Source organism: Chaetura pelagica, unplaced genomic scaffold (genome assembly GCF_000747805.2).
Source record: "Chaetura pelagica isolate M959 unplaced genomic scaffold, ChaPel_1.0 scaffold315, whole genome shotgun sequence".
Classification (NCBI taxonomy): Eukaryota; Metazoa; Chordata; class Aves; order Apodiformes; family Apodidae; genus Chaetura; species Chaetura pelagica.
The window spans coordinates 382,255-401,786 of record NW_009953187.1 but is presented as its reverse complement, the minus strand read 5'-3'; the positions used below and the strand labels follow the sequence as shown (position 1 = coordinate 401,786).

At 39.2% G+C, this 19,532-nt stretch overlaps 1 protein-coding gene across 1 annotated transcript in view; it reads left to right on the top strand.

Moving 5' to 3' along the window:
• ARID1B (AT rich interactive domain 1B (SWI1-like)) overlaps positions 1-19,532 on the top strand; it is a 304,313-nt gene that overhangs the window by 139,377 nt on the left and 145,404 nt on the right. The window contains 1 exon segment of the mRNA XM_009997342.1: positions 14,103-14,144. Within this exon segment, the coding sequence (XP_009995644.1) occupies positions 14,103-14,144 (42 nt within the window).

Genomic DNA, 19,532 nt, shown 5'->3' with positions numbered 1-19,532 from the left:
GGTTCCCCCCTCCTCCCCCCCCCCGTCCCGGCTCCCTTTAACCCAGCGTTGTTTACTTCCTTCTCTTAACAATGGCCTCACAGAATTGTTTTACGTTATTTTGGTACTTCCTGCAAATCTGACCGTGAGGGCTTGCTCGGAAAAAAAAATAAAAAAAATCTTCCCTTTCACGTAATCTGGCATCTCCCGGACAGCACGAGTTCCGTGCGGAAAGATCTAACCTAGTTCAGCGCTTATTTTTATTTGACAGTCAGTTGCAGGGCTGGCCCAACTGTCTGTTCTTTCGCTAATCCACTTTTCTAGGCTACGGTCTTAGGGGCAGAGCCACAGTTGTCCCTTGCAGCGGCAGCAGCCGGTCATCTGCGACCTGCAACTTGGGTTGTTTTTCACTCGGCGTGCAATTCTGTTTACGTTAATAGAAGGCAGCTGAGTATGTGAGCACAGAACTGGCCGGGTTATCTCCAGCGCGCAGGAGCAGCGGCTGCCTCTGGGGAAGTGGGCCAGGGAAGAAGAGGATGTAGCTGTGCAGGCATGTACCGACCTTTGCTGCTTTGGTGGGGAGAGACTCTGGACCAGGTTGTTATTTGATAGAACAACATCTGAGAAGATAAAAATGGCATGTTTAAAACTTCTAATGAAATTTAAAGGTAGGGCCGCTGCTTTTCAAGTTCGTTTGGTTTTATATGTGGAAGTAAAGGGTTTTATTGCTTTGGTAGGTATTCAAGCAGTTCTTGCTTTCAGGAAGCCGTTGCTTGATAGTGCAGGAACAAGTTTTCAGATGGAGCTATACCACCTGTACTTCTTCTTCCAGAAAATACAAACACAAAAAAAACCCCAAAACAAAACACAAAAAACCCCCGAGGAAACCAAAAACCACACAACCCCCAAAAATCCTACCCCGTGACTCTCCATTTCTTGCCTCCCTGCTTAATGAATAGGAGGGACAGAAGTTGTGACGAGGCAGGTACTGATTAGTCGCTGTCAGTCTGCACAGATTAACACCTATTTTTAGGTTTTTGAACCTCTTGAGTAATACTAGTTAAATTGGCACAGGTTAATAAGTTGGGGTCCACAGAGCCTCTTAACTGTTCACTGTGAAATTTGAATTAAAGAGATAGCCCTACTTTGTCAAAAAGATGAGAAAGATTTATGTACCAGACATTCACTGCATGTCTGTGTTGGTGTGTGCGTGTGTACATACATGGAACGTAAATAGGTCTGGAAAACAAAAATGGAAACTAATTACATTAGGCATGTTAACATAAACACATGCAAAGTTAGAGGATCTTTTCAGGATAAACCTGCAGTGAAATAGGTTTTGAATGGAAAAATCTCTCTTAATTTTTAAGGTAAATGTGGCATTTAAAAATAAAAAAAATATTCGCTTTTTCATGCGTTTTATCCCTGTCCTCCCCCCATTATATCATTACACTGTTACACTGACACCCACTGGTAAAAGTTGATCTGAAATCATGATTGTAAATTGAGCCTCTTGATGAAGAGACAGTTATTACTCAGGAGTAAAAAAATAAAATAAGGACCCAAAGACTCGCTTCTCCTCCTCCTTCTCCCTGAAAAAAACCCAACAAAACTAACCAACCAAAGGCAGACACACCACCTTGGGGTTTTTTTTTTGTTTGTTTGTTTGTTTTGTTTTTTAGGGGTCAGTGTGCATATGCTCCAAAATAAGAAAGGAAGCCACAGTGTTTTTCTCTAGAAAAGCAACAACATAGAAATAACTGCACTCGAAAGAGGTTATTTCTAGACATTTTTGTGTTTGGGGACAGGCAACAGACTGACAAGGAGGAGAGCAGGAGAATGTAATTAGTGTATTAGTAACTGCTGTGTTTAACGCTGTTTCCCAGGTAAAACAACTTGAAGAAAACCAGAAATAATGGTCATGCTAGAAATATATTTGTGTGGGCACTGACCTGATTGTATCAAAGTGGAGATGAATGCCAGTGCTGTACAAGTCTTATTTAGTTTGTTTACCATTTAATTCAAAGTTGTCAGTGGTCTTGAAAGCTACTTGTGTTGGAGAAACAAGGCTCATTTTATTGAAATCTACCACAGCACCAAAATCTGGTTTGTGAGAGTGCCGTTCCATAGCCCTGCCTAGCACAAGAACAATACCATGCAATTACATTGTTTCAGGCTCTGAAGTAGGCTTTCTTCCAAAACACCCTCCCCTTATATTATTAGACATGTTCCTATTAATGAAATGATTGATTGAAAACCTTCCTCTGTTTATGTCGTTTGGGCAGCAGTTGCTTGGATTTCCCCTGTCTAGACTAAAATTGTATCCAGTGGAGATGCATGGGACAGCTGTTTGTAAACTCCTAGTGAGACATAACAAATGAGCTGCAGCAAAACCTGTCCATGACTGGCTTCCTTATAAAGGCAGTGATATATTCATTGTTTGAAGGGAGAGGGGGAACCATAGTAGAATTAAATACAGAAACAAAATGGACTCCACAAAACATAAACATGTTGAAAAGGCCTGCCAGGGCTGTACAGTTCAGAAATGAAAATGGTAGCCTTTCACCTTTTAGATTGTAGTTCAAGTCTTTCTTTACATTCGGAGTAAAATGAGCTTAAAATGAGTACAAAAAGCACTCTCTGGGGTTGCCAGCCGTCTGTTATAATTGGTGCAGATACCGTAATTGGAAAACAGGGTGAGTGTTGGTGTTTGTTCTTCAGGAAGAGCTGCAAAAAAAATCGTTACTCAGGTACTTGCTGTGTCCTCTTTTAGGCTAATCTGTGCAACATATATGTGCATGAAGAAGAAATCTTTACAAAAACAGTCTGTGAAGTTGAGGATTTATGCAAGGTTTCTGTGCCTGAACATGCGCTGCTGCATTAAATGTTACCTTATATGCGCAGTATCATACAGAAATGCTAAGTTTAGAAAACTACACAAGGCTGTTAGCAGTTCATTTGTTTTGTTGTTTTTCTTTGAATATTAATAAAAGCATGAATAGAGAGCTTACTTTGAAACTGAGACAGGCTGGAAAAAAAATGCTACCCTGTGTCCTCTTAATTATCCAGAAGCACCCGTGTAGTACCAGAATAATAGTCACAGAACCAGGCATAAAGCACAATGAAGAATCAGACTTTGTGAGGAGGTGTTGTGTCAATAGCCTGCCACGTCCTTTCTCCTCTCTTCTTGCCCCACATGGTGTTCTGTTTGCATGAAGAAACTGCAGGAAGCATAAGAAAGGGGGTGGGGGGGAAGAACATGTACAGTTCATATTGTAGTATTCAAATAAAATATTAAAAATGCTATAAACGGTTTTATAGTCATTGTTTATGGACTTTAGAATTTTAATATTCTAGCATGTAATTGAATTCTGAAGCCAAGATTCTGTAATTAATCAGGCTTTTGTAAGTGAACCACTACCAGCTTGAAGTAACTGAGAAGAATTGGGAGTTTTGTTTTTTTTTCTTTTTTTTTAAATGGGTATAGCAAGTAAGTGAAATGCTGAAACAGTCTTCAAAATCCTATGTTCTGCGCTTGCTTGGGTGTGCAGAAGCCCCAGTTTGTGTAAGTAGTTGAAGCATTTGAGAAACCTAATTGTTTGATTCCTGTATGCAAACTCAGGCTTTGTGCTTTTTAATTGTGAAAGGTGTGTTTTTGGAGGACATGCTTTCAGGGCTAGTGTTCACTTTTCTCTATCACAGCAGATCGAGAACTCAAGTAAAATGGAAAAAAAAGCACAAATACTTTGTCAGATTATCTAGGCTTTTATTATTATGCACCTGGCATAGGACTGAAGTGACTCCTAGGAATGTTTGTATTTTTTTGCCTACCACATTCAAATTTTCGATGTAAAGCTGGTCTAGATTTGAGAACCAGTTTTTCCTTCAGTTCTGAGGAAGCATATTGCTATTGTGAGCTGGAAGAGTGTGAAGGAGTTATGGCACTGACTGGAGCACTTGTTCTTTCCCAGTAAACTCTTAAATCCTGATACCAGAAGGATCAAAAAAAACCGGCCAGCTGTCACATCTGAATAATTTTTAAAGCAGTTAATCCAGTCAGAGTGTTTATCAATCTTGTACCTCATGGGAAGGTGATGGGACACAGCCTAAAATAAGTCAAGAGAAGAGCTCTGGTAGTTGGCAAAAATCGTTTAGTTCAGCTGAGTCGTGTTCCACAGATTTACTTTTCAGGTCACAGTATGAAATACGGAACATAACCCAGTGGATTCCTTCTGCATGGCTATTTGGCAGGAGCGTTGATACTTTGTTGTGCAAACTATCCCTTCCAAACCTGTTCTCTGGATCTCACACCACCCAGATGTTGCCCAAGTGAATGTCCTGGATGTTGTCACTATTAGCCGCACTCTCTATATGGCATGATACTGATAGAGCAGAAGGGGACATCAAGAAGAGCTTCCTGTATAGTTGAGGAGCTAGGGTTTTGAGAGCCTGTTACATCCCTGCTGGCATTTGCCTAGGTCATCTTCCCATGTAATTTGCAGTTGCATGGACCACCATGGTTCTGTTGTTGATCATATGTAACACTCCTAAGGCAACATTATTAATTTAGCTGAGTATGTAACATCAGACATGCACTTAGTATGTTTTGATTATCTTCAGAAAAATGCTTCAGCCTTCTTTTGTATAAAAGTGTAGACTTGCCTTGCTTCAAATTGTTGCTCATCATCCTTCTGGTCTGTTCAGATTTTAATTTTCTTTGTTGAAGATGAAAAGGATAATTTTTACGTTAACCAGTTTTCTCAAAATCATGCTTTAGAAAGTCCTGGTTCACCAGTCCTGTGAGGAAAGGTGGAGAGAGGGAGCATAAGTATAATAAAATAATTGGTTTCTTCTGACTCAGGAGTAGGTTGTGAGTGAATAGAACCATACACAATCTAGAAAAAAGTAAGAACATAAGCTGTATGTAGGTAGGGTAGGTCTTCTGGTGATAAATTTTGCCTTTGTGTGACTGTTTTTGCTTATTGGTGTTCTGTTCTCAAAAAGTACCACCTTTTCAGATAAATCAAGAGGAAAATGAAACAAGTCCTTCTAGGGCAGGAGTTGAAAGTACTGCAGAGATTGTGTTAAATTACAGAAAGGTGCTCAAAAAGGTGTTGTTCTTTTCCTGTGATTTTTTTGAGATTCAGCTAGGTTGTGTAAGTTACCCATTCCATTAAAAGTAGGAATAAAGAATGCAATTTACAGTTGGAATTGCTTGTGAGATACAGTAAAAGTTTTGAAGTTAAACCCATGATTCTGAAACAGAGTGCTCCCTACATTGTGTGTTTCTTCACCTAAAAAAAAATCTTTTTAACCTACATACACAAAATAATGTTGTCTAAGGTGCAGGAAGCTTTTTCTCCTGAGCACAATAGGAATATGTAGAATATTTTGAAAACAGTTTCTGTTTTTCAGACACCTTTTTCAGCATAGGTAATTAACGCCTTCTTCACAGTGCTTGGTGCCCTTGATACATCTGTTACCTTTGACAGATTCTCTCTGTTTGCCACCTCTTCCTAAGATGCTTCCAATATTTTCAGCACAAAATAGCTTAGTATCTTTGATGTTGGTTGTATACAGGGTGAATTAAATAAGAAAGCTGCTGACAGGGTGGTGTAGAGTTGAAACTCAAAGCTTTGTTTCTCTGAAGATTTTGTCCTTGGTCACTTATCTTCAATTTTTACTGCAGATTGTTTGACTTCTTTTAGGCATGATTGTTAAGGCATGCGGTTTTAGCTAGGACTGTATTTTTTTCACTTTTACAGTTGGTATGTGGGGTAATTATATAGAAATGTAGGAAAAGGGTGCAGGGGAGTACTCTGCAGTTGCAGGCTTTAGCAGCAAAACCCCTCCCCGCTGCAGAGTGTGGCTTTAAAACATGCCTTTCTGGAACTTTCTGGAATATTTAAAAAGCATTATGGCGCTGCAGCTGTTGAGTACCACCCCCTAGTTGCTGGGGGATGACGTCCTGTAGCTAAGATAAGCAACACGACTTGGTCTGAAAAGGACTATTAGGGGATGTTCAGGTGGCCCCTTAGGTAGCTGAGATGGGGCAGTGGGAACCTCCAGCCCAGTGAGCAGAGGGCAGCAATGCTTTAATCCTTTCTGGTGTTTTCTACAACCTGATAGTATGATTGGGCACAAAGGTGGTGGCTGTAGAGACTCTTTGCAGTTGACTTGGGTAGGTGAGGTTTTATGATTCCTAGTACTGGAAATGCAGAAAGAAAATAAAAATCGTGGTGCTTCAACAAGAGAATAAGAAATACAAATGCATTAGAAAAGATGCAGATGCAATAGCTAAATTAATGGCTGACCAGGGGCAGTAATTGTGACTGCTTATGTCATGGCCTAATGACTGTTTTTCAGGATTTCCTATGTTTTAGAATGTGGGAGGATGAAAGATTGGAATTTTGTTTTTATAATATCCACTGTGTTTTTCTTAAGGCAGATTAAATAGTGACTGCTCTTAGATTTTGGTCTAAGTACAAACAATCATTTTGATTTCTACATTGTTAAATAAGTATCAAAAGCTATTTTTCAGTGTGGTCACTCTGTTTTGTGCAGCATTCTGGTGTGAAAGAACTTCATGTTACATATACATATATATATATATGAAAAATAGTACGACACAAATACAAAATAAATTGAAATACGAATGTATGTTTGCAGAGGAAAAACATACATGTGCGTGTATATGTATTTTACCTGTTTGGTCCTCTAATGACGAAGAGCAGATGAACGTCTTAGTGTAAGGAATTCAGTGCTGATCAGCAGTTTATTTGGTACCTATGGAGGAATAACTTACTGCAAAATTTAGGGGACTGGAGTATGTTCACAGATAGGCCTCATAGGTTCCCCTGCAGTGAGCACGTGCTGGGCAGAGATGTACACAATTCCAAATGTCAGTTTATTTGGTAATGATTGTTTCCTGCTGCAGACCTAAATTTGTTTGTCTGTTTCTGTCTTTTTGAGGTTACAGGCATTGCCCCACAGGGCACCCCTTTTTTGTTCCCGAGTTGCTTCTAATACATCTAATTCTGTTTTAAGTATTGTATCTCACAAGGCTGATAATTATTGCTTTTAGTTGGCTAATAGTCTATTTTTTTTGTTAGTTTCTTAGGGATTGGCCTTGTTCTAGGCTTTTGCAAAATATTTGCAGTGGGAGACTACCAGCAGGTTAGTCAGTAGCATGTTGGAGAACATGTGTTGGGCACGATGTTGAAGATATGAATGATTTTTTGTTTTCGCAAATCAAAAACATTGGCATTTAAGAAAAAGTTTAAAAATATGAGTAGGACTGATCTGTTCCACTAAACAGCTTTTGAGAACATGAGGCATCATTGTGTTTTATCTCGAACACTGGATTACCAAGTACAGAGCTGCTTCAGCAAGCTGTGTCCTTGATCCACTGTGTTGTCTGTACATGCTAATAAGGAGAATGAGGAGAATTAATAAGAAATTTGAGCTGCAAGGTAGCTTCTTGAAACATCTTTTCAAAGCTTTTTAACACAAAGTAGCACACATTTTTTTCTATAATTTAAAAAGAGAACATTTTGTTACCTAATTTGTATTTTTGGAGCTAAAATTTGTGGCTGCAAAAATTAGAACACTGATCTTTATTATTGCTAGACCTGGTGAATTAGGAGATAAATGACTGATACCACAAAGAACAAGCAAAATATGTTAAAGAGAAAATGTAATAAAAAATGGATGTCAGATTTACTGAATAATTGCCCTGAACTGGGTCACATTGTATCCAGTTTTTACACAGGTCAGACTGTGAGGAGGTGGTATTTACTTATCCGAAAGGCCTTGAGTCAGGAGTCTCAACAGACTTTGTATAGAAAGTCAGGAAGTGTCAACTGATCTATCCTTAATTCATGAGATTTATACTGTGTGACTATCATGCCTTTATTTCAGACATGGATTGAGGGTCATAACAAAGGTGTGTCTTCGGTGTATTTGCTCAAGGATTGCCCAGGGAACATGCCCAGCCCTCACTTGCTACAGACCTAAGCACAACCTGAAGTACATGCATGGTTGCCATTAAAAACAAAAATGGTGGCAGGTAGCAGAGAAAAAGGGAAGGAAGGCTTATCGCAGTTACCGAAGTTTATTCCTACAGGTCTGCATGTGTTAAAAGCTTGAAAAGTTGCCAGAAGCTAGTGCGGGTCATGTAGGTTTGTCCCTGCTCCAGTGAGAAGGACAACCATCTTCTACAACTGCTGAATCTTAAATTATTTTTAAAGGAAGGCAAAGAGAGGAGATACTGCAACTAGTTAGGCTGGATTTTGTAAAGATAGGAACTGTAGCCATATTAATATTTGAAATACATTTTCTAAGGACTTTGAAAAATGAAAACTGGATTAACTTCTTGTCACCTTTGTTTAAAAGATGAGTTCAGAACGGGTGGTGTGTGGGTGGTTAGGCTGATGGAAAAACCTTAAAAGCTGAGAATCTGCACTTGAGAAGGATTATGAGGGTATATCTGCACCCCAGCATTACAGCATACGTGTTTCATGCTATCCAGGCTTTTTCCTATAGACAGTTCATCAGGATTGGTGCATGAAGTAGTTTGAGTTACCTTTGCATTGCTTTGTGCCTGGACTAACGAGTCCCATTTATGAGTTGTTGGTAGTACAGAGCCTCCCCCACCTGCCATCATGTCCTGTGTAAGTCAGGGGGCAAACGTGGGTACAGGAGCAAGCAGTTGCATTATGAACTGGGCAGCATGATGTGGTTTGTCTTACCACATCTGAGCAAGAGTTGCATCCCAACAGTGAGAAGGTGATTTGAAGTAGTTACGGAGAAAGCACCTGTATTTCCTTATTCTTTTTGAATCTTTTTATCATGGGGAAGATAGTCCTTTCTGATCTGATTGATCTTTACTGAAAAGAGAAGACGGAAAGCATTGCACAATACAAGTATTAACATACACATTTATTTTGTTTTGAGTGTATTTTAAAACTGCCAGAGGCATGCCTTTTTTGTAAGCAGGCAGTTGGCAAAAAGCCCTCTAGGTATCAGAGAAGCCCTGTGCTATAATTTTCCTAGAATAATAATGTCAAACAAATGACAATAGAAAGCCTATAAAATTTGCAGCCAGCTGGGCAGATTCTTGTGTATGACCCACGGAAACCGTAAGTGCCTGTGCAGAATATTTTGTCTTGATCAGAGCTGCTCCAGTCCACTACGCTCCTTGCCAGAGTAGCTGTAACCCCCTCACCTGCCAGCCGCAAATAGCAGCTCCATTAGATGAGCTCCGAGGAGCTCCAACCCAAGTCTGAGAGCAGTGGTGAGTATGTGTTGTATTGGGAGTTTGTGCCTGGGTAGTTAAATGTAGATCGATGATCCTTTTCAGCACTAGTGTTAACAGGATATTATATGGGAATTGGTATGCATCATAAATGATTATTAGTGCTTATATTCAGATTGCCCCAAAAAAGATGGAGAGGAGTTCTGTGACCTGTGTCTTTTGTGAGTTAGTTATTTTGTCCTTGCGTACTTGCTACTTCTCATTCTGTTGTTTGGATAACAGGCTGGGTATTAAGTGTAGCTGTAATTTCTCCTGTTAACAGTATTCTGCTTTCCATGGCTCTTGCTCAGTTCCAGCTAATCCTATCTCAAACAAATTCTTGATGAGACAAGAAGGAGCTGGACTGAGCTGAGGGCAGAGTTAATGCTGAGTATGGCTTTGGAGAAGGCCAAATTATATTAATTTCTTGTGTCATCTGATCACTAGGTTGTACAACTCTGCTTCAAAAAGTTATTGTTTAGGATTGCTAAGGTTTTGATTTACATTTCAGCTCCTTTTCTCCTTGACAGGAAGGCAGAAATGACTCTGTGCATGATTTAGTCTAAGTATGTTGGTTGTGATGCAGTATTGTTTGTTGAATTGGAGCTGTATGAGTCCTTTATTGAAAAGCAAAACAGAATTACTGAGAAAGTCTTACTCTTTTTGACAAAAAGAGACTTGGGGCAACTTCCCAACTTGTTTCATGGTACTCCACATGTTTCTAATCAGGGATCCTCCAGGTAGACATGACCACTTTTATGAATTCTTTCATCTTATAAAATAAAAAAAAATACTAAATACTGATCTATTCTACTATTAAATTACAGAATACTACATAAGCAGTAGTGCTCATCTCTTGGTCACAACTGTCCATTTTAGAGACCATGCAGGTTGTGTAGAGGGGTGGGAAGTTTGCCTTGTCAGGTGTTGGGGAAGACCTGCAGAGTTCCTTCACTTCATCCCGGCCAGCCTCAGGGGGTTCCATTCAGACCTGCTAGCTCATGGTTCCTGAATCACCTCGACTGGGAGCAACTACAGGGAGCCAGCTGTTGCAGGGGGGAATTGCCCAGGCAGGACAGGTGTACTACAGCTGTGGGGTACTCCTGCTCAAACCACTAACTGCATCTCATGTACTGGATCTGCAGTGTATGATTAATAGACATACTCTCTAGAGCACCACCCCATCATTTATCCCTTAGCACTTAAAACAGCCTTCCAGCCCAGGATTGCAGGACACTGTAGTGTGGGTTTGTTTATTAGAATCAAAAAAGCTGTTTGATTATTTAGATAAACTGGAAGAAATACTGATGAACAGTGATTAAAAGTTGCTTTTACGTAGAAATAACATTCAGGACAAACAGGTTCATTCAACTGTAACACTGTGCTGTGAGGAGTGAAAAGTGGATGGAAGCAAGGATTCAGAGCAGTGCCTCAGGGAAAGTTACAGAATCTGATATGGATAGATATACATGAAATCAACAGTGCTTTGCTTAAGAACCAAGTCTGCTTTTTTTAATGATGCAGGGAATTTTTCACTGCAGAAGAAAAACACCCCCTGTGCCCAGGATTTACATATTTACAGATGTACAGTCAGAACAGACAACTAAAATAAGGAAATGTTTAACTTCCACAAGTAAGTATATAATGAGAAGTTCTTAATTAATGTCTGATTATCTTGAAGCAATAATGAATCTCTTGGGTTTTTTTTATTATTGTAATCGATATGATACATTTGAAAGATAATTATGAGAAAGATGGTGCTTGCCTGATTCTTGAGGAAATTTTCTCTTCCCCTCGGGTAACGGGGGTACTGATTGAAGTACACTCTCATTCCCACTAGAGGGGGGTCCTCTCAGCCGAGGTTGTACATTTTGGCTTTTTTTTAATTTAAACTCAGCATGAGGAAAACCTCATGTTATCCCACATCTTGTTTCAGTACTTTATATTATGTATCTTATGGTGTCAGTAGTTACTTGTCTCTTTCTGATCTTCACTGCCTTTTATATGAAGAGGTGAAAACCAAAATGAATGGACTAACAGCAGTACACTGTTAAACACAGTAGTAACAAAGAATGGATGTTTCATTGCATCTTCTGCAAGGTGAGGACAAGTATTTATCGCAGAAGTTGTGTGATCACTCTTGGAAAGACAAAAGTGGCATTATCAGACACGTTCAATAACAGTTTATAATTAGAATTACTATCTAAACCAATAGCTGTGCTCTGAACCATTTTATTGTCTCTGCAAGCATTATGTTTTTAAGCATAAAAGAAAATATATGAAAAGGAGACTAAAAGTATGTTACATCAATTTAAACTTTTACTCCACTTTTCAATGTTTCAGTTTGCTCCTCATCTCAGTTTCTTGGTGAAAAGGAGGATTGAGTTTTGTGAATGTGCTGGTCATTGTGCTGTGTTAAGTCATGTGTTTTAAAACTATGGCAATGGTGAGCATTCTCTTCACCTTCAGCAAAGTGGGTCTTAATTAGCACAACCCACTTATTGCCAGTACCACTGTACAGTTAAGGTCCCCGCATGATGAGGCAGCCTCTGCAGATGAGGCGGGGTGCAGAACCCAAACAAAGGACGCTTTGCCCAATCTGTGCTGGGTCAGTGCAAGGATTTGATGCCATCCCCTGTGCTCCTGCAGCTGGGAGCACTGAGGGACAGGCAGGCAGTGCTGTGCAGGCTCAGCGGGGTGTTAGCCCAGCTGGAACCTCTTGGGAAGGAAAGGAGGAGGAAGGGACCTCAGAGAGGCAGGGTGGGCTGGGGCTGGCAGGGTGTCAGCAGCCCTGCTGGATTGAAGGGGGAAGTTAAGAGAGGGACCCAGCAACACAGAGAAGACTCCAGTTTTCCTAATGAATCTACAAGAGAAACGAAGCAGTAATAAACATTAATGAGTCAGTTGGTAGCATCTAATGTATGGGCCTGGCACAATACTATATAGAGAAAACTGAGTGAGTTTTGAAAAAGATTGTACAAGTTTTGGAGTCTGTCTAGTTACAATAAGCCTAGTGAAAATAAGCATGACAGTTTAGATGAGTGCCTGATTAACCCTAGCCAGACTGCTTCTACAACTGGAATAACTTTTTTTTCAGAAATCACTTGAGCATCTGAGTAGAGATGGTACTTAGACAGGCAGTCATACCGTTATTTCCAAACCAGTGGCTGATTATTCTCTTTTTGGCCCTGGGCAAGTCACTTAACCCTCTGTCTGTTTCTTCATCTGCAAAATATATTATGGATATTTATCAGTCTCACCAGGACTGATTGTTTAATATTTATAAACTGCCTAAAGGATTAGAAGCTTAATATAAGTAGCTAATACATATAATTTTAGATTGATTTTTTTACTTGTATGTGTGGTTTTTTTACCTTCTATTGAACGAGATGCAATTTTTTAGCCTCTTACTGCCATTCCTAATCAACCGGACAGGTCACAACTGGGCAACTTTGGGTTCATTTTCTTCTTTATTTCTAGTTCCTATAAATGCTTTATCTCCTTTGCCCTTTTTTTTCCCCTCCCTTTTTTAATTTAGAGATAAAGCGATACCATATGTTGCTAGATCATGACATAAATATATTTAAGTGCTGCCATCATTTTAAGTTTATCAGCCTTTCCATTATAAACCTTCTTGTTCAGGGGTTTATAACCCTGGGATTATAATGTGCTTCAGGCTGAAACTTGACATTCATTTTTTCCCTCTTGTCTTGCTTTAAATCCTTCACTTTTCTTAAGTTAAACTAGAGATTAGATACATTAGTTGTAGTTATACTAGTTGTATAAATTATAATGCAGCAGTAGGTATTTTTAAAAGTATGTAAATCAGAAATAGAGAATTTCCTAGTTGTTGAACTGTGAGCCTGGAAGTAGAAATCTGGGATTCTTTTGGCACATGACTACTGAGAAATTATTTAGCCTCCTTCTGCCTCACTCTTCTGTCTGTATATAGGGATGATGACATTTCCTACTTCACTGGTGTATTGGGAAGCTTAATTAATTAGAATTCATAAAAGCACTGAGATTCTCAGGTGAAAGGTGCTGATGTGTGAAGTGTTTTTAAGGATTCTAATGAAAAATCGGCACGCCTGCTTTTCTGTGTCTGTTGCCTCTTGTCCCAGATCAGTGTGGATCAGCTCTTAAGAGCTGTCCAATATGTGGCAACCAGCAAAGAGTCTGGTTTGGAGCACCACTAGATGACCTAGCAGCTTGCTTTCCTCAAGCTTTCAAACATTCATTGTATCTTGCAGCTGGCTACTCAAGGCCTTTGCCTGGGGATTTTGTGTTCCCTGAATTCTGTGGTTTTCAAATAATTTGCTGTGCTCAAGGTAGGACAGGAGCCTACAAGCAAGGCCTCTGCTGCAAAGTTTCCCATTAGTGCAGTTCTGTCTAGTGCTGGTGCAGGAGTACTCAGCTTGTTAGAAGGGAAGGGGAAGAGCTCAGACATTTCCAGTCTTTTTTTTTACAGAGAGTTGTGGCAGATGATTCTGGCTGTTTCCAGGCAGCTTTTGGGTGTAGCTGAAACTCCATATGCAGAACAATGTTCCAGATGTAGTACAGTAAATTTTGGGATGCTGACAGATACCCTTTATGTCATTTAGGTTGAGGAAAGTTGTTTGGGTCATGCGGAACGCTTTCTGAGTTACCTTTCTTGAGGATTTCTGTCATCATATGTTAGTTCAACATGTCCTATCTTATGTAGGTTTCCTGGGGTTGACCCAGAATGACACCTTCATTTACAGATCTCTTTGTTTGGACATCTCTTGCTCAGGAGAGCGTTTCTTGACGGTGGCTAAATTTGAAATAGTCTTTCTCCTTATAATTTCAGGTTGAAGTCTTGGCCTCCGAGGATGCTACATTTGGACACAAGGTGTGTAGTTTGATGCAGTTTTGTTGTATAGGTCCCATCAATTTAAATTGTTGGATGTGATGTCACAGAAGATGACAATTTTCAACCTGAGAATTGAGGATCCTGTGACTTACATCCCTCCATTCAGAAACTTATCCTTCTGTGTGGTATGACACACACACAGACTGTCTTAATCCTGTTATTCGGTATAAAACCTGTGAGCAAATTTGACTTGCAGAAGCCCATGTGGAAATATGGAACATCAGCTTTGTATTAACTCTTAAGATTGGACTTGGCCAAATGCTGGATTTGTTCTTGGTCCATAGATGTCGCAGCTCAAAAATTGTAATTGTTATCTGCTTTGCAGTCTGCTGAGTAAAGCTACTTTGTTCATGGTCCTTTTTCACAATGCAAAGTAGTCCGTTGAACAGCTGCATCACCCTGTGTTCAATTGTAGATCAATATATGGCACACAGTATGTGTGTTGGAGAGACCACTTTAGACTTGCTCTGCTAAATGGATGGGCTGTAACCTAGTTATTGCTCAAGTTGCTTTGACCAGTGAGCATTATGATGGTGACCACAGTTTTAATTGAATGCTAACAGCAGATGATTTTAAGCAGGGCAGATTGTGTGTAGGCTATATCCAGTTAGCTAGGAAGACAGTGGATGGGGAGGGGAAAAAGGTAGTTGTAGAAACAGTAGGCTGAATCATGACAATGAAGAGAGTTTCCTGCTGCTGAAGGCCTACATGCTGTGATACTACTGCAGGTGAGAAAATAGCAGTGCTATTACTATCAAGGTAAAAAAGAAATAACAAAAATATTAAATAAGTTCTCCAGGTTTATATACAATGTAATAAACAAAGCTAACCAACATTTTTTTAAAAGCTTGAAAAGCACCTAAAATATTCATTATGCCAGCATTTACATTGTGTCCGTATTGTAGCTTTTTATGTTGATATGTGATAAAGTGATTTAAATAAATTATTAAAAAACAAACAGAGCTATTCCAGTATTTGAAGTATTTAACATATGGTATTCTGCACTATTTTCTCGTTTTTATTTAATACCCAGCATGCATACAGAATATTCATTTAATATTTAATAAACCTGGAGGGTCAGCTCTTGTGAACTCATCTCCATAATCCTTCAGAGTAGGTGGGTAAGCAGAAATATTACTGAAGATTATTGTAGGCCATCACTCTCACAACTCACTCTCACTGCGGAAGAGGCTTCTTAGTTTTTGGCTGGACTTGCAAGGTGTTTTTCAGTTTTGGAGTCAACTGGATGGCCATCTTTTGAAACTCCTTTTTATTACCAAAAGTTTAAAGAATTTTCTGTTACTAAGCATAAGTTTTATAAACCAAAATCAGAACCGTCACCAAATCTTAACATTGCCCTACGGAGTCCCAAGCAACTTTTCTGTAAGATTGAGCTGCAGAACAGGGTCTTTTTGCTCTCTTAATACAATAGTTTTACATTTTATAGTGAACTCTATATTTCTAGGAGTGTCGTGTACTTTGTATCAATAAATAAATAAATGTGTCATCCCAAATTTGTTAATTCCAGAATTTATCTTAGCTGTCTATTAAGGCATGCTGTGAAAGCACTTTCTTTCCTCCTCTCCCTTAAGAAGTGCTTCCTTTACTGTCTGTCTCAATGACAAATAAATGTTAGTGTCTGTGTTGCATTAACAAATGAGTTGATATGCCCATGAAGAGTTTGTTTAAGTACAATTATTCAAATGAAAAATAATCTTATAAATTATAAGATTAGTTGGTATGGCGAATACCAGATAACATCGTTGAGAAGAATGTAAGGTTGAGAGTTTGCATGGTGTCATGCTTTCCTTGATATCAGCTTTTAGTCTGAATTTCCCTCCAGGTGTATTGGAGACTGGTGGGGGAGCTATTTCAATGGTTTTGGGTGTAGCACGTGTCTCAGTTTGAAATACTGTAGGACCCCTCTGTATGCCTAAGCAGAAGCATAATTTGCTACAGTGGGTGACTCTTCTTTTGACTATATCCATTCCATGTATCCTTAGACACCACTTAGTTGTAGGCTTGTTGACAGACTATGTTGCCTGTAGATACTAGAATACTGTTTTTAAAAAAGGGTGTTTCTAGACTGTTAAAAGAGTTTACAGTGTTATCTATTGGTCTTAAATTCTCCATTATTTTAGTCTTATGGTATATATGCATACTGGCAGCAAATGGGGCTGTTGTCCAGGGAAGTGCTCAGAACGAGATGGCAGTATATTGTTCAGCTTCACTGCGGTTATCATTGGTGAAGTGAAGATCTGGCTGATACAGTCTGTCCCTTGAATAGTTGAGTCTTTAATGGCGTGTCGAGATCAGCTACAGGATGCTTTTGATGCAAGATATGCATATTGATTTGGACAAAATAATTCTTATTTTAGAAAATAAAATTAAACCAGAAGCCATTGTTTCGCACTGACAGAATTCCCGGGAAAGAGACACCTTAAAGCGCCAAATGTTGTCTCTGTTCTGTAAGTACAGAACAGTGCAAATTGCAGACCATTAGCAATAGTTCTTCAAAATGTTCCCTCCACCTCACCTTATTAATAAGAAAACAGTCTTCCCAAAACAAAGGTAAAATATAAGGCATTTATTGGAGTAAAAATGGCATTTTGATAGGAACTTTTTTTTAAAAAAAATTGTGCATATGAGACTAGCACTCTTCAATGAAAATGTAAGCATTTTTTCAATCAGTTTAAAGGCAGTTGTTATTTGACAAGTATGAAGATGCAAAGATTTGACAGCATTGCTGTCTAGACCTTTCCTTTCATTGAACAGTAGGAAGCAAAACCATTCAGCTTTTTTAACATCTAATGCTACAGAAGGAGGAAGCTGTTAGTGTGCTTCAAGATGTTTAATTTACCCATGCATTTTTGTGTGGTTTTGCATGCATGTTTGCTTCTTAAGGAAAAGAAAAAAACAAAACATACAACTTTTGACTGGTTCTTCTGTTTCAATATTTAGAAAGGTTGTGATACATGTATGGTTGTGTATGGAGAGATGTGAAATGACCACCTAACAAACAGTTGGTAGATCTGGGACAGCTGATAGGTGATCTGGGACAGATTTAAGTTATGCCTGGTTTGTTCCACTTCTGCTGAGTATAAATATACACTTATAATAAATTTCTTCAAGACTGTAGTTGTCAAGAAACTAATGTAGAGTAAGGGTGAATAGATGGAGTGGTATCTTCTCCAGTCTGCAGTCAACACACAAGAATGTATTTCAAAATTGGAAACTCCTTCAGTTCTGTTAATCTTATTAAAGCCTAATGATGACACGTAAAATGCTAGCAGTAACAATTTGTTTTGTGTTTATTTTAGCTGGAATAGGAAGATACATTTTAGCAGATGGGACCAGTGTTCCCAGATGGTAGAGAAAATTAGGAGGGATTCAAAGATGTGAAAAAGAAAAAATGAAAGAATAAGATGCACAGAGCAGAAATGAAAGGTAAAAGGTTTAACTGTTTTGAATGATGCTGGTTTAAACACCAAGGCAATGAAGAAATAACAATAACAGTGTTGTGATTTTTTTAAATCCTCCTAAGAGATTAAGGTGCTCAATTTCCATTAGAACGTTTCAGTCCCTGAGGTAGAATTGAAAATCTTAGTCTGAAAGATTGGTTATTATATAAAGATTTAACCCGTATTTTATTGTTGTAGGAGCCTCATGGTGGCATCAGTTGGAACTATGGTGTACAATGTGGTAGCACATACTCCAGACAGGCTACAAATGGTGTCTGGCCCTATCTGGAGGATGAGGTGCTTGACTTCTTAAATATTTGTGCTCGGTTACTGTCCTTTCGCTCACTTTCCCGAAGGCTATTACTGTCAGCATCTACCTGACCCAAATAGCGTAGGGTAGAGGAGGCTCATTCAGTTAAGCAGGTGAGATCACCTCGTCCACGTGTCTCAACGTGTCTGTGGACGTGTAAAATGCCATAAGCTCTGTTTGCAGAGACGGCCACAGAGCCCGCCTACCGCAGTTAATGCTGAGGTGCAGTGATCCCAGCTTAGTGCAGCATTAATATAAATAAGTTTGTTAATGGCAGTCCAGCAGCTACATGTCAGAAGGCTCACAACTTTGTGCAACAGGAAAAGAGACACTTATGTTCCCACAGTGGGGGAGCTCCACCAAGAACAGGACTCTCTTATTTGGTAGTGAGCTTTAATCCTTCCATTGTGTGTCATTTTAAGCTGTGTTGTGATGTAATTGGCTTAATCATTGCTATTATGTTGCTTTGTAGAAGTTAAGATTGTAATTTGACATATGGAAATAAATGGCAACTGGATTAGTGATTTGCAGGTGTCATTTAAAAATGGGACAGGGAAGAAAGCCTTTCATATTTTGCAAGCAGTGTGCTTGCTAATGTGCAGAGGCTGAATTATCTATGTAACTGCATTTCATGCTGTCTTGAAGTCGGAGCAAGCTTCACCTGTTCGTTTTTGGGACTATGCTGCTAAGGTTGAGGAAAGAAACTCTCATTCCCCGTGAATGTGTTCACTGTAGGAGTGATTTTACATTTCCTTTGCGGAAGACAAATACAGGAGAAAAGCTTTCTCTTTGATCAAGAAGCCCGCGTAATGGAGGCACAGCTCTATTAAGGAAATGCAGCAAGGGTGGAATTTCTGATGTGGCTGTGTCTGCGCGATAGAGCTTTCAGCATTGTGCATGGAGTTAGCTGTGTTTTTGTTTTGTGACACAACATAAAGTGATGACCTCGTCTCCATGATTTAGTAACTGGGAGTTGTTGAGAAAGTCTGTTCTTAAGTCTTTTTAGGTATGTGCCGCTAGAATGCTTTTTAAAATGCTCTGTCTCTAATACAGGATACATGGTCTTAAGGACTAAAAAACCTTTATTTTCCTCCCAACCGTACTACTTCTACTCGAGTTTATTAAGATTTCTTTATGTGTGTGTGTGCTTTCCTCCACCTTGCAAACACTGCTGTATTGCAACAGCACATCACAGTGCATCTTCTGAAGCCCACTTATTTTTACAGTCCTAGATAGTAGAAGTTCAAAACCCAAGGGGAAATTCAGCTATACATTGTAGCTGTGTGTCAGCTTCCTGGTTTGAAGGATAGGTCACCAAAGAGAATACGTTTGGTGGCTGACTATGAGTTATGACTGTGCAGATCTAGAGGGAAACGGTTTTTCTAGCGGTATCTGTAACACAGGAACTTTTTTTTTTTTTTTTAAATTTGTATTAGCTCATTTGCAACAAAATAGTACCTGCTCCTTCGAAATAAGGAGAAAATAAGTCATTGAAGGAGAAAAAAAAGTAGGCATTAAATATTGTTTTCTTTTAACGCACGTCTTGTTTAAGACAGCTTTCTTTTGTTGAAGATGCTAAGCAGCCTCTGCTTCTGC